A 13,918-nucleotide genomic window follows, 5' to 3' on the forward strand; every position below is an offset into this window, starting at 1 on the left:
AAAGGAAAAATGGGTCTTTGCACCCCAAAACAGCTCATGGGATGAAAAGGAAGGGGAAAAGCAGAAGCCGAGCTTTGCTGTGCACAGGGATTAATCTGCTGCCCAGCTTATAAACATCATTCCCCAGATACTCATCTAAGCACCAACATACCTGCCTGGCACCTCGGAGACTCTGTGTCTCCAGGAGGTTACACTGCGGATGAAATGTTCTCCCCTTCCCCAGGATTTCTGGGCCCGAAAGACAGATCTGGTGACACCAAAAATATCTCCAAACTTGACTGAACTTTGCCAAGTAGCTCATGAAAGTAAATAAGAAGGGAGGAAATCTGAAGGTTTGGGTTTTGCATCAGCAGAGAGATGCTCTGCCTTGCAATCACTTCTTCTCTTTGAAGTGGCCTTCAGGGATGCTGGAAATACCCTGAAATCCAAGCAGCCCCCACCAAAGGGTTTCCTTTGAGCCCCCAAAAAGTTATCATTTAATTAAATCCAAAACAAAATGCTTTGATTAGAGCCCAAGACAGAAGCGTCTCTTTTTTTTAAACCTTCCTATTAACATAAAACCCCAAAGGCTGTGGGGGGCGGGAGTTCCCTGCAGGGTTTCAGGTAGAACAGTGATGAAGCAGCATCAGGGATGGATGTGGTACCCAGCCAGGCATCATCCCCCGGAGGGAGATCGAGGAGGGGTCTGTAAGCAAAATCCTCTTTGCCACATTATACATTTGGCTAAATTTTGATTATTTTTTGGCTGGAAAGTTTAAAAAGAAAGACCAAGGTCTTATCACACCCATCCATCTCCCCCCGGCAGGGTTGGTGACCCGCTGCCAGCAGAGCCCCACTCATGCGGGGCTGCAGCTCCCTGCCAAAAATAGCGGGGAGAGTGCAGACACCTGCTTCGCAACTTCTCCTGACCTCAGCTCCTGTTTTTTTTCCTATTGATATGATTTTTTTTCCTGGCTCATTTCAAGCCTGGGTTCGCCAGAGGCTCCCTGACATCTACTAATATCCCTGAAACGGGAGCCCAAAGGGGCTGAGAGGCTTTAAAACCACAAACGATGCTATTTTCAGGCCATGATGGGATCAGGAGGGGTTTTCCCCACCCTGGGCTCGATGCCTCCCAGTGGGATGCTCGCAGCAGCCCGTCTGGGTGAGTTTGCCACTGGCTGTTTTTGTACGGGGACAGCATGGCCCCATCACAGGCTGTGGCTTGGGGCTGGCAGGAGCCTCTCCAAACCGTGACAGATGTACCCAATGAACCTGGGCTTGCATTTGCAGGCAGGAGAGAAGCTCCTGAAAGAGGGGTTGTGGGTGAAATCCAAATTGCCCCATATAGCAGGGCTGGCCCATCCCAGCAGGGACTGGTGGCCGGGTCTCTCTGTGCTTCGGGAGCCAGAGACGCAGCTGCGGGGGGGAAGACAAGGCATCGGCAGCCGGCACATCATGCCGTGCCCAGCCAACAGCCCTGCCACCTTCTCCGCTTGCCTTCCCATCCTGCTAATTTCAATCACAGAAAACTCCATCTGGGTAAAATAGAAAGCCAGCATTTTTTTTTTTCTTTTCCTTTTTTTTTTGTGCATATTGAGTGTGTAGTGGATGTAAACTGCGTTATCTGGATGGCTTGCTGGCTTAGCACAGCCTCCATTTTACCATACTAATGACTTTTTACACTCCAGGTAAAATCAGAACAAGACAAGAAGGTTTTAGAAAGCTCGTTCTGACAAATTCCTCACTGTAATTACTGGAGCAGAAAGAACTCATCAGCAGTACATGCCGTTGCTCCGGGCGCTAAAAGTCTCGAGTGGTGAATGGCCCAGATATGGAAACTGCATCCGCCGCTGCCGCCACATCGCTGTGCGGCACAGGGCCCGCCCGGCAGGTCTCTGCGCCGAGGCGGTGAGTGGAGCCCATTGCGGCTTCCCCTGCCGACAGGCTCCTCGCCCGATGAGGAGCAATTTTATACACGAATGATCCAGCATAATCCGCGTCCTCCCGGGGCTGGGGACCGCCGTGGGGTGACAGCACTGCTGCAGGGTGTGCAGGGGTGTTGGGTCCTGTGCTGGCCGGGTTTGGTTTTGCTGGTGATTAAAGACACCAGGCTGGGCTTTGGGAGGCTGTTTTTATTCTCCGGGTACCCCTTCGGCTCTGCCTCACTGGGGGGGGGGTGGAGGGCAGGGACCCCCCATGCCTGCTCCCAGCCCAACCGGCTCCTTCCCCTTGCCCAGGCTCCAGCTCTGCCCCAGCTGCTGTGGTGGGGAGAAAAGTCATCAAGGGCTTTTGCTTCAAATACATCGAAAACAAGAGGGGAAAATAAACCCCCTTCCCGGCTGGTGGGAAAACGTCTAGCGAAGCGGTTTGCTAGCTGCACACTGCACACTGCCAGCAGCCAGCAGCAGGCGTGAAATACCCTGTGTTTCGCAGCATCCATGGTTCAGGAGATGCTCGAGGGCCAGGGTGGCCACAAAACCCTGGCTGGGAGAGTAAAGCCACCAGCATGTCCCCGGCTGCAAGAGGACATGGCACCACAGCTCACCAGCTGGCTGGCGTGGGCTATAGGGACCAGCATTGGGATGGAGAGAGGGGACAAGGCAGTGCGCGGGGTCCCCGGCACCGTCCCAACCCCAGCCCCCAACCCCACATCTTCACATCCGAGACCTGGTCTAGACCAAATGCCCGGATACAGACTCCCTCATGGTTGCACCCACGAGGCGCTTCGCTTGCACAAGCAATAGTTTGGCTAGGAAGGGGCTGGGAAGAGCTTTTGAGGCATTTGGGGGCTGCAAACGTGCTGCAAATGTGCCTGTCCCGCATCCCAGGTCCTGCCTGTGCCTGGCCCAGCAGGCAAGGCAAATCCATCACGGCTTTGCTTTTACTGCCCTCTCCAGTCCCCCTCCAGCTAAGGCAGCTCCCAGAGAGGAGAATAACCTCAAAGCATGGGAGAGGGGAGCCCAAAGCCCAGGGCTGAGCTGTGGTGGGACCCCCCAGCTCTACCCCCAGCCCCAGGGATGGCCAAGGCAAGTCCTCCCCATCCTTGACCCTCTCCCAGCGCCCACCCCCGTGTCAGGGACCACGGTGGCCCAGGACGATCCTCCCGCGAAGCATAGGAGCCGTGTGGTCGGGCTGGAGGCTGGGGGCTGCTGAGATGTTCCCCTACACAGGGGACATGGGGACATGGTCTAGGAGGGGACCACAGTGGCACACGGGCTGCCCATCCCCTCCCCTCCTGCCACCCCCCACCCACTGCTGTCACCTAAAAGGATTAGTCATTAGGGATTAATAGTGGATTAGACGCCCAGGCACATATGGCTTAGACACTGAGGGCAAAGCATTAGCACGCAGCCGAAGAGCATGGGCAGGGGAGGGGCAGCTTGAGGGGCAGGCTGGGGGGCAGGCAGGCACCTTTCTGCCCCACTGGCTGTGGCCAAGAGGCAGAGGGTTTCACAGGCACCAGGGCAGGAGAGGGATTTCAAGCCCGGAGGAGGGCAAGCATGGACTGAAAGCTGGATGGACCCAGGGCAGGGGGAGAAGTCGCCTCCAGCGTCTCCCCCCCTGGGGCCAGCTCCTGCGCCCTGGCTCCGCAGAGCACCCCAGGCTGAGCAGCCCACAGCAGCACTGCACTCCCTGTAAGCTCCCCCAGCTTGGCTCTGAGCATCCCCTGGAAAAGCTCGGATCCTGACCCACTCTCTGCAGAAGCTCCCCAGCTCCATTTGCTGCCGTCAGCGGCCAATTCATCAGAATGTGGGGGGGGGCCTGCAGTGCTGGTGGGCAAAGATGCTCTTTTTGAAGCATCCTGAATCCCTAAAAAGACTTTTTTGCAGATTTTTGTTGGATGACTGTTTCGGAGATGCAGCGCCCAGGTCATGCACGAGTTATCCCTCCCCTCTCCCACCCAGCCCTGCAGCTGGGGGCTAGGAAAGCAGAGTCTTTCCTTTCAGGAGGCTCCTTCCCTTCCTTCGGGGTCCCTGCACCCTGATCTTGGCACCGAGCCCGGCTGCAGGCAACGCTGTGCCCCCCGCTGCCACTGCGAGCCCCCACACGCCCACAGAGCAGGGCTGGAGCAAACGCAGAGGATGGATCCCTTTGCTCTTAATCTCTCTCTATCTGCTAATTAAATATTGATGGTAGTTAAATATTCATAGAACATTTTGGCTCAGAGTTTTTATCTGTCTTCAGGCATACGTGAGGTCTTTGATGTGTTATTTTTCTGGTCCCAGAAGCCTCCAGACTTGTCAACACTCTTTTGAGGTTTTTTTCCCCCCCTTTCCACACGTGGCTGGTACAGGGCTTTGGTTCTTTCATTCCCAGATTCTTTTCCCTCTGTATCCCCTTTCCTATTTTTCTTTCCCTGCATGGAGCATCTCATCTTCCCCCGAGGGATGCCAGTGCCGGGAGAGCTGCTCTCCGTCCCCTGCACACCAGGGGAGGATGGGCCAGCAGCAGCAATGGCAGTACCATGGGATGGGGCTGATCCCCCTCCACCTTCCTCTTCCAGGCTCCTGGATTTCTCCCCAGATGAGTCCCGTGGGGCTGGGGGTGTCTGAGAGCCTCATGGTGTCTCCAAAGGAGAAGGATCTGAGGCCATGGAGTTGTCTGAGACCTGCTGCTCTCAGTGCACCTCCATCGGCCGGGAGAAGTTCCAGTAAGTCCCTGCCGGCGGGGGGACCACGTCCGGGCCCCGGGAGCACACAGGCAGCACCCCAGGCTGGGAACCCCAAGGCGATGGAGAAGGAGCACCACGGCCCGGCCAGGCCATGCGGTGGGACGGCACTGACGGCCGTTCCTTGGGCAGCACTGACATCTTGTGCCAAATGGAGGAAAAACATCAGCCAAGGCTTGGAGGGATGCAGAAACTCCTTCACTGCTGCTGTGCCCCAGGCCAGCACCCCAAAACCCTGCTGTGCCCCCCCACGCCCAGCCCGGCAGTGTCAGGGCAGCCGTCCGGCGGGACCAAAGGGCTCCCATGGGCCAGCACCTTGCCCGGCTCGTGGTCCAGCCACTACCGTGAGCCCCGAGCGAGCCCCAGGGTCCCAAAAATGGCAAGGGCTGGCGGGACCCAGCCCTCAGCCCAGGCCCACACAGCCAGTGCTCATCCTCATTGCTGGTGCCACATCCAGTGCTTCTCACTTTTAATTTTCCCCGCAGCAAACTCAGCGGGATGGCAGGGAGGAAGGTCTTTCCCATGGCCGATCTGGGAAATATTTGCAAAAGTATTTTAGGGATATTTCCAAGAGCGACTCATGCCAAGGGGAAAGGGTGGCCACGCCGGGGCTGCTGCATGGCCACGCCAGTCCCCGCTCCCCTGGCTCGGAGCAGTGCCGGGGGAAGGATGCACAAGGAAAATACCCTGGGGTGGTCCCAGGGGAAATGAATTCATCTTCTGCTGGGTGTCTTCCTCTGTGGGCAAGTGGTTTCAGAAAATACGTGTGAAAACTAACAGTCACTAACGCTGTAAAAGCAGATTGTAGCTGCTGACAGCTGCAGCCTGGGAAAAACACTACAGGGACCCGGGGCTGGGTCACAGGGGGATTCAGGGTGGTGCAGCAAGAGACCCCATGTCCCAGTGATGCTGATCCCTGTTGCCTATTGCTGCCTCCCCACATCCCACAGGCACTGCTCAGCCTTGGGTTTTGTGACTGGAGAAAATCCAGAGAGCCCAGCAAGTCTCTAGTGTGAATTTTTTTATTATTTTTGACCCGAGCTCCTGGGTGCAGAGGATTTTATGAGCATCTTACTTGCTCTTTTGGGGTTTCTTCTTTTTTTCCCACCATTAAATGCTGCTTCTTGCCTTTCAGGTTGCTGGGAAATCATGAGGCATGTGCAACCTGCAGAAATCAGGGTGCAGATAAGGAGGCAGATAGTGCTTTGGGTTTATTTTAGTTTTAAACTCTGCGTTTTGAAAGGCCAAGGTTGGGGAGCGGGAGGAAGAGATCACTCAATTTGAGCAGCCCAGCCCTGATCATAATCTCAAGCAGAGGAGTTTGGTGTGAAATCAGCTTTTCAGCCAGGGCCGGGCCCTGTGCAGAGACAGCCAGGATGCCGGGGGCCAAAGGACACGGGAAATGAGTCAGGCAGCACATGGCGGGGGACTCCGGGGAAGGGGAAGAGTTCAGCCCGGGATGGCTGGGAGAGGATGAAACACCAGGGGACAAGCCGCCTGAACGGCACAACATGGGTACCGCAAAGCCCCTTCCCCCAGTTGATGTGGAGGGGGACCATCATCCCAGAGGAAAGCTTTTTGTCCTCAGGATCAGCTCTGCCACGGGTGCCCTGAGCCCCCCACCCACCACTTTGGGTTGAAAACCTTTCCCTTTTGGGCTGCTTTCCCCATTATGGGGCCGGTGGGATGTAGGGTGACCCGCATCCCACTGCCCAGCACCGGCAGCCTGGAAAGAAGGGGCTTCCCTGGCACAGCCGCCAGCCAGGAGCAGGGCACAGACTCCAAAATCAAGAGAGGGCTCCAAAACCCCAGAGATCTACATCAAAGCCATGTGATGCCATTCGTTTCACTGGGTTCCCGGTTCCCATAGCCAGTGAGCATTGCTGCTGGCCTTTCCCCATGCCTGGGTTAGGTGGGTGAGGGTGAGACGGGCTGGTCCAAGCCTGGCGATGTGGCTGCAGCTTCTTCCAGCAACGCCTGTGGCATGTTCACCATTGCTCCCACGTGAGTAACATGTCTGAAATAGGGGCTTGGACATGACTTTCCTGGTGAAATCTCCCCTGGACAAGGACGGCAGCATCTGTTCCATCTTATTTCTATACGTTTGCATCTTCCGACAGCAGGAGATGGGCCCATCCCCGCAGCCTCAGGGTGGCCGGGTACCAGCCAATGCCTCAGAGGCTGCACAACCCACTCTCACCCCGGCGAGCAGCTTTGGGGATGAGATGCAGATCCCCACCAAGTTTTCCAGCCTTGGATAAAAAAAAACCCTCCGCTGCTTTTTGGAGAAGGTGATGGGATCTTGGCAGAAGCCAGCTGGGCTCTGCAGGGGCGGGGGTGGCGGGGGGGACGGGACTATGAGCCACCTCTTCCTGGGGACAGGCGAGGGTGGACCCATCTCAATATAAACCATCTCTGCAAGCAACTGGGGAAGTCCCAGGTGACAGGGGCCAGGCAAGGACCTTAAAAAAGGAAACAGCACCCACGGGGTGTGCATTTAGTGGTTATCTCACCATCAGCCCCAGCAAGGTAATGGAAAAGCTGATCCGACCAAGACAGAGATTTAAAAGGGAGAAGAATAAATCAAACAAATCCTTTATAGAAAACAGACCTGACCTGGCAAAGCTGCTTTGATCACGTTCATGACTTTGGCTGCCCCAGCTGCAGCAGCCATCCCGTCCTGTGGGTGCTGCACTTAGATCTTCTTCCCCCAGGCTTATTGATCAGCTGAAGAGAGGAGAAGCGCTGCAGCATCAATAAAGCATCTGCAAACACGGCTGGAAAAGCAACTCTCACCCAGGGGCGAGCAGCATTTCCAGGGGGGCTGTGCAGCTGAGCGGGCATCCCGACGTGCCTGACAGTGCCCATCCTGCCCTGGCAGCTCTCTCTGGCAGCCTCAGCAATGCAGCGCTCTGCAAGACGAGGCTGGGGCTGGTTCTGAGCACGGAGAGTGACTAAGCACCGACACACTCCCGGTGGAGGCAGTGGTTTCCCCAGGAGCTGCTTGTGCTTTCTGTTCAGGGACGCAGAGAAGCCATGCGGAACAATGCCTGTGTGGGGCAGCCATGGGGTGGCCATGGGGTGGCTGGGACTGCAGAATCCACCGCTGCCCCCCGGGGCCGGTGGGATTAAGACATCCTCATCCCCCCCAGCAGTGGGAGATTTGGAGCCCCTGCAAATTTTTTGGAGGGGGCAATGAGTGCTCAGCCCCCAGCGGGGTCCCAAATGTCTCTGCCAGCCCCCAGATTTGCCACCTTCCCCTGCGCTTCTTGGCAGCAGGAGCAGGATCTGTCCCATATGTTTTGCAGGTGCCAACACCTCCCACCCCCGCCGCAGGGCTCAGCCCTTCTCCTCACCGATGCTCCCACCACACCAGGGGTGGTGGGAGGAATGTAGGGATGAGGCAGCATTTCCTGGGGTCCCCCACCTGTATCCCCCACATTTCCCAGAGGGATTTTCCCAGCCATGGGATTTCCTGGTGACCAAGGGTGTTAAAAGTCAGGGCTGGCAGAGCCCTAAGACCCCACGCCATGGCCTTGGAAGAGGGGGCAGGTGGAGATGGAGGCTGGTGGCCTGTCCCCAGTGGCTCTCCTCCTTGCCATGCTCTGCAGCCAAGCTCAGAGCCAGAGCTGTGAGTGCTGCCAAGGAGCCCGCCATGAAATGGGGGAAGAAAGGAAGGAAAAGCGTGTTTTTCAGCCCAGACCACATGCGGGACTGGGGCACCCACAGGGCCACCCCAGAGCAGAGACTGGATTCGCTCATCACAGCAGTGGGTCTGCCCATGTTCCCTGCCCTTCTCTGCATCAAACACGGGAGGGCTGATGAGCTGGAAGGGGGTGAAGACCAGTTTCTCCTAAATTCATCAAGAGCCGCAGGAGCACCTGGTTTTGGCTCTGGCCCCTCTGAGCCCCCATGTACATCCCCAGCTCCAGTGTCAGGTCTGTGAAAACCCAATAAAGCCCCGTCCTGGCTGATGTAGGGAGGGGAAAGGGGAATATTCCTCCTGAGACTCAGGTGGGCCCCAGGGACCCAGGGGTTCTCAGGGGCTGCCAGCTCCAGGGGCCCAACCAGGGCTGAAAATCCCCCGTGCTCCAAAATCCCCCATCCGCAGGGTCCGCTCGCCCCATGGGGCAGACACTAGCACCGGGGCTCGGGACGGAGGGATGCTGCAAGTGCCAGGAACATCATCCCTGGAATTCCCCAGCCTGACGTATCCCAGCATTTTGCATGGGAGTCTTTAAAAGGGGCCTTTCCCAGTCCAATAAACCCTCTTTTGTTTTCCTTGTGCTTCTGTTTCATTTTCTTATTGCAGGGAATATTTCCTCGCTTAGGAGGTGACATTTATCCCAGCTGGGCCAGGAGGTCCTCGGTGCGTGGGGATAAGAAGGGGGATAAGAGGGAAAGGAAGGGAAAGACGAGCCAGGCAGCTGCACTGGACTGGGACCAGAGGCATCCGCTTTCCTTTGCTCCCCAGGGTCTTCCAGAGGAGAGATTAAATGGGAGTTGGGGTGACGACGGGAAGGTGCTCTGCTCTGCCAGCTGGGCATGGAAACATGAACCCTCCCTTGTCTGCATCCGCCAGCCCTGGGGCATTGCCCAGCCCTGCTTGCAGCACCCCACTGTTACCCAGCATGTGCGCCCCAAAAAATTGAGGCTGATTTTTGGGAAATGGCTTTGGAGAAGAGCAAATGGAGGATCACATGTGGTCCCACCATGGAGGTAGCCCCCATTCCCATCGGCGCAGGTCCCTGCCTGGACCAGCACCCCATGCCCTCCACAGCCGGGTTTCCATGGTGGGTCTGCACTGCAGCCCAGGGTGGCCAAAATGTCAGCAGGGTGCCATCAGCATCCCCAACCCCGCGCGGCGGAATGCGGCTGCCTGCACAGCCGGGCTGGTGGGGATGCGTGTCTGCATCCCCCCTCTGCTTCCCACCATTCACCAGCTGCTGGCAGCTGGGATGTGCTCTGGGATTTGCCGGGGCTGGGGGGAGAGGGGGTTTTTTGGACAGCTGTGGCCAGGCAAAATCCACTGGGGGAAGCCCCAGACTGGCCTCTGCCTTTCCCAGCTCAGCACAGCCAAGAACATGAGCTGCTGCTTCGGTGCCGGGGGGAGGGAAGCGGAGCCACCTGCCTGGCCTCTCCCAGCCCAGACGGGCCCCAAACACCCCCAAAACCAGCAGAGAGCTGTGTACATGCCTGGTGCAACCAAACAGAAGCTGTTTCTCTATGGTTTTTTTTAGGGGGGGGGGTAGTAATTGGCCGTTTGTCCCCTGGGCTGGGATGCAAAGTGGTAGGATGCAAAACTTCGCAGTGCAGCGGGAGGACATGGACCGTCAGGAGTTTGTGCAGCTGCTGGAGACCCTGCAGGGTGCTGAACCCAGCCCTGGTCCCATCCAAGGGAGATCCCCAGACCCTCTCACCCGCCCTGGAGCTCCTGCCATGGGGCACGCAGCCTGCCCAGGGGACAGGAAAGCGGAGCCAAATTTTAGGAGCAACCCAACCACCGGCCCTAATGCTGGAGGCAGGAGCTCAGGAAAAATCCCAAGGCCATCAGGGGCCAAAAGCACAGCTCGGGAGCAGGTTTTTCCCTTCCTGAGGCTGTGCTGGGAGGGGATGAGTATTGCTCACCCTCTGTGCTTTGGGACGTGGCAAGAGACCAGGTCCTCCCCCTGCCCACGCAACTGCTGGCCCTGAGGGAAGCCAGCCCCACTGCTCCCCCATAAAAGCAGCCCAGTGGCCCTGACCACAGCAGGCAGCAGATCTGCTCCTGCATCACCAAGCAGCCCTCCCGCAGCCCGGCATGGCGAAGGCAGCCGGGGTGGTCTGTGCCGTCCTCCTCCTCACCACGCTGTGCTGCCAGAGCCTGGCTCAGAGTGAGCACTGCCACCCACTCTGTCCCCATGGGCTGGGGGATGGGGGCAGCCCCCAGGGCCATGGGGACATGTTTGCTTCGTGCATGGGGTGCAGGGGGGCTCCCCACAAAGAGCCACCGTGCCCACAACGGGAGGGCTGAGATGGGAGGTGGGGGTCTCCAGGCTAAGCTGAGCTTGCGCTGTCCCCCCAGGAGCCCCAGCCATGCCGGACAAGTGCTGCTTCAACTTCCAGACGAGAAGGATCAAGAGAGACAACGTCGTTGCCTGCTACCGCACCAGCCCCGAGTGCCCACACCAGGCTGTGATGTGAGTACCCTAAACCCAGCCCCGGGGGTAAAGCCCCTCTAGACCCTGCCAGACCCCGTGCCTTGCTTTGGTGGGTCCAATCCTGATCCTCTGTGCCTCCAAGCCTCTGGGAAACTCAGCGCCAGGGTCCCCATACCACCACCCCGCTAACCCAGTCTTCTCTCTGCCCCAGCTTCAGGGTGAGGAGCGGGAAGGAGATCTGTGCCCAGGCGAGCAGGGCCTGGGTGAAGAAGTACCAGCAGAGCTTCCAAGTCAGCTCCTTCTCCATCCCCAGCTAGCGGGGCGGCCGGAGGCAGCGCAAGGAGTCCCCTCCACGGGAGACGGGACACCGCAAAGGCGACCCCTTTTCAGAGGTGGCTGCGGGGACATCACATTTGGATACAGCAGCTCATTGGGGACATCCTCCCCATCACGCTGTGATGACCCTCACCACCTCCCTGAAGGCAAAGGGCCTTTGCCATCCCCAGCATCCCACCGGGATGGGGTGTGCCAACCCCACAGGGCGCTGGGGTCCGGAACCGCTGCCAGCCCCCATGCTCTCAGCCCTGTTTTGCGTGCAGGCAGCTGCCTGTACCCCTCGCAGGCGGCAGCAGTGTATTGGTGAGGCTGCACTCGCCAGCCTGGCAGTAGCAGAGGGGTTAAGGGGGAACAGCCTCATGGTTATTTTTTGTACAACATACTGAACAGAATTAAATGTGATCTCACGCATGCAAACATCTGGCTGTGCAAGTGTCTTGGGAGCACGCAGATCCTGCTGCCAGCATTCCTATCCAGGTGTTAAACCACATCTATAAGCGCTGGGGTCAGTAAGGAGCCGAGAAGAGCCAAAGCCCCAACCATGTCTCTGCGAGGGTGTCCAGGGGTTGCATGGGGCCAAACCATGTCCATGCAGGCTTTGGGGAAGCCACCAGTGAGAGGGCCAAGAAGCAGGCTCAGCCCGTGAGGAGGGGGCTTCCCATGCTCCTCATCAGCTATCCTAATGAGTGGAGACCCCTGGCCCAAATTCAATCAGAGCTGCCCCTCGAGGATGCCTGGTCGGGCCCCACTGACAGCCCACACTCCCGGGATGCCATGAGGAGATGTGTATGGGCACTGCCACTGTGACAAGGCACCGTGAGAGGTACAGCCACCACGATGGGCAGCCAGCGATGGGTCTCAGGGTGGGCTGGGGCAAGCCCAGCCACTGCCGAGCCACTCGCCCAGTGCAAAATTGCAAGAGAGGCATCGCAGCTGAGATGACAATGGGTGGTTTTGGAAAAGAAACTCGCCCAGGGCTTTGGCAAGCGCAAGCCTCATCCTGTGTGGTTTGCCGGTGGCAACAACCAAACCCAAAATAGACTGCCGGCCCCAGTGCATCACCAGCAGCACAGAGCTCCCAGCTGCTCGCCACACTTTCCAGCAGCCCTCAGGTACTGCAGGGGCCAGAGGGGCCGGGAGAAGGAATTTCCATTCACCGGTTGCCCTTTATCAATATCTCTGGGCGGTTCTTTCCCCGGGGAGAGCCCACAGCTGTCATGGAAAGCCTGGCCGGGGAGTATATCACGCCGAGGTGCAGGCAGGAGAGGCAGGTCGCTCTCGGTGGCCCCGAGTCAGCAAGAGCTGCCAGCTGCTGGTGCTGACCGAGCCCCGGGACGGACATGAAGGTCTTCTCCTTGGCCGTGCTCACCCTGCTGCTGGCAGCTCTCTGGACTGGAAGCCAGGGCATCTCCTGTGAGTACCGACGTTGAGCCTTTCCCCACGCCTGCCCCAGCACCGTCCCCGCCTCCTCCACTGACGGGGTTTTGCGGGGTCGGGAAGGGGGACAAGAGCTTCAACTCCTGCTTCTGCCATGGGCTTGGGGGGCTAAGGGCATCGCCAGCTGCCCGAGCACGGGGCTGTCCTGGTCTTGTTCAACATGAGCAAAAATAGGCTTGGGGATGGCTTCAGCCCCGGCACCCTGGCTGGGGAGCTCAGTAATAACCCCCCGTGGGCAGGGAAACGGGGGGCTCCTACCCTGGGGCAAAGCAGCACCGCCGGGGATGCGAGAGGGGACCCCTCGTAGCGGGAGGGAGCAGGAGAGTCCCTGGGGGAGCACCCACACCCCTCAGGGTAGCACCCACACCCCTCATGCCAGGCGTGGGAGAGCACTAACCCCTCTCGCCTCCTCTCAGTCCGCAGCCCCTACGGCGCGTGCTGCTACAAGGAGATGTTCATCCGGCAGAAAATCCCTGCCTTCCTCATCAGGAGCTACCAGAAGACGCCTTCCCACTGCTCCCGCAAAGCCGTGCGGTGAGTACACCCAGCTCCCACCCAGCCTTGCTCCCTGGCACCTCGCTCCTCACCCTCGCTCGCTCAGCTTCCCCACCGGTTGTTCTGCCTTCAGGGATCCCCCAAAACAAGCCACCCCCAAAGGGTGCCGTGGTTGGGGGTGCCCTGCCCTGGCTCTTCACATGCACCTCCCTCCTCACTGCTTTATCCCAAATAGCCCCCAAATCCCCCGTTTCAGCTGCCAGCCAGAAAAACAGGAAGGAAGACGAGGTTTCAGAGATTGCTAAAAGTCAGCACTTTGGGGGGATGCGGGGGGCAGGATGCTGCAGGCATCCCCAGGCTGGCGGGGGAACCCCAGGGCACGGCCGGAGCCTGCACCCACCCAGCTAACGCAGCCCCTCTCTCCCCACCAGCGTGGAGCTACTGAAGGGGAAGAAGTTCTGCGTGGACTGGGAGGAGGGCTGGTTCCAGCAGTACCGGCGGCAGAAGGAGTCGACCAGCACCTCCACGTGAAGCTGCCTTCCATATAAGCTCTATTTATTCGCATCCCGCAATTATCTGTATGTTGTCGTCTCGTTAACTTACGGAGCTGGCTCCGTCCCCTCCCCTGCCGTCGCCCCCTCCACACTACTGTACATCCCTCGACGGGTGTAATAAAACATCTCGTGCGGACCTGCAGCTGGAGTGAGACGATGTAAATCCTGCGTGAGAAAACAGGGGTCACATCAGGGCTCAGAATCCCCGCGGGGACCCAGGCATAGTCCTGGAAGCCCCTGGCAGGGCAGGGAAACCCAAAGGGCCGAGGCTGAACCCCTCAGCTCCCCCCCAAGATGAAGCGGCC

The 13,918-nt window shown here is 58.5% G+C and overlaps 2 protein-coding genes across 2 annotated transcripts; both read left to right on the forward strand.

Moving 5' to 3' along the window:
- The first annotated feature begins 10,436 nt into the window (after positions 1-10,436).
- LOC143168296 (C-C motif chemokine 3-like) lies at positions 10,437-11,538 on the forward strand. The gene is made up of 3 exons (XM_076354599.1): positions 10,437-10,524; positions 10,716-10,830; positions 11,003-11,538. The coding sequence occupies exons 1-3, from the start codon at positions 10,452-10,454 to the stop codon at positions 11,106-11,108; spliced, it is 294 nt and encodes a 97-aa protein (XP_076210714.1). The 5' UTR covers positions 10,437-10,451; the 3' UTR covers positions 11,109-11,538.
- A 929-nt stretch (positions 11,539-12,467) lies between these two features.
- On the forward strand, positions 12,468-13,590 carry LOC143168506 (C-C motif chemokine 3-like). The gene is made up of 3 exons (XM_076354967.1): positions 12,468-12,540; positions 12,981-13,098; positions 13,491-13,590. Exons 1-3 carry the CDS (start codon positions 12,468-12,470, stop codon positions 13,588-13,590), a joined length of 291 nt encoding a protein of 96 aa, XP_076211082.1.
- Positions 13,591-13,918: the final 328 nt, after the last annotated feature.

Source organism: Aptenodytes patagonicus, chromosome 17 (genome assembly GCF_965638725.1).
Source record: "Aptenodytes patagonicus chromosome 17, bAptPat1.pri.cur, whole genome shotgun sequence".
Classification (NCBI taxonomy): domain Eukaryota; kingdom Metazoa; phylum Chordata; class Aves; order Sphenisciformes; family Spheniscidae; genus Aptenodytes; species Aptenodytes patagonicus.

Excerpts from the sequence above, each read along its gene's own strand:
- LOC143168296 (XM_076354599.1), top strand. The coding sequence starts at position 10,452 with ATGGCGAAGGCAGCCGGGGTGGTCTGTGCCGTCCTCCTCCTCACCACG. Across the intron at positions 10,525-10,715 it reads CTGCCAGAGCCTGGCTCAGA|GAGCCCCAGCCATGCCGGAC; the intron begins GTGAGCACTGCC and ends CTGTCCCCCCAG. Across the intron at positions 10,831-11,002 it reads TGCCCACACCAGGCTGTGAT|CTTCAGGGTGAGGAGCGGGA; the intron begins GTGAGTACCCTA and ends TCTCTGCCCCAG.
- LOC143168506 (XM_076354967.1), top strand. The coding sequence starts at position 12,468 with ATGAAGGTCTTCTCCTTGGCCGTGCTCACCCTGCTGCTGGCAGCTCTC. Across the intron at positions 12,541-12,980 it reads TGGAAGCCAGGGCATCTCCT|TCCGCAGCCCCTACGGCGCG; the intron begins GTGAGTACCGAC and ends GCCTCCTCTCAG. Across the intron at positions 13,099-13,490 it reads TGCTCCCGCAAAGCCGTGCG|CGTGGAGCTACTGAAGGGGA; the intron begins GTGAGTACACCC and ends TCTCCCCACCAG.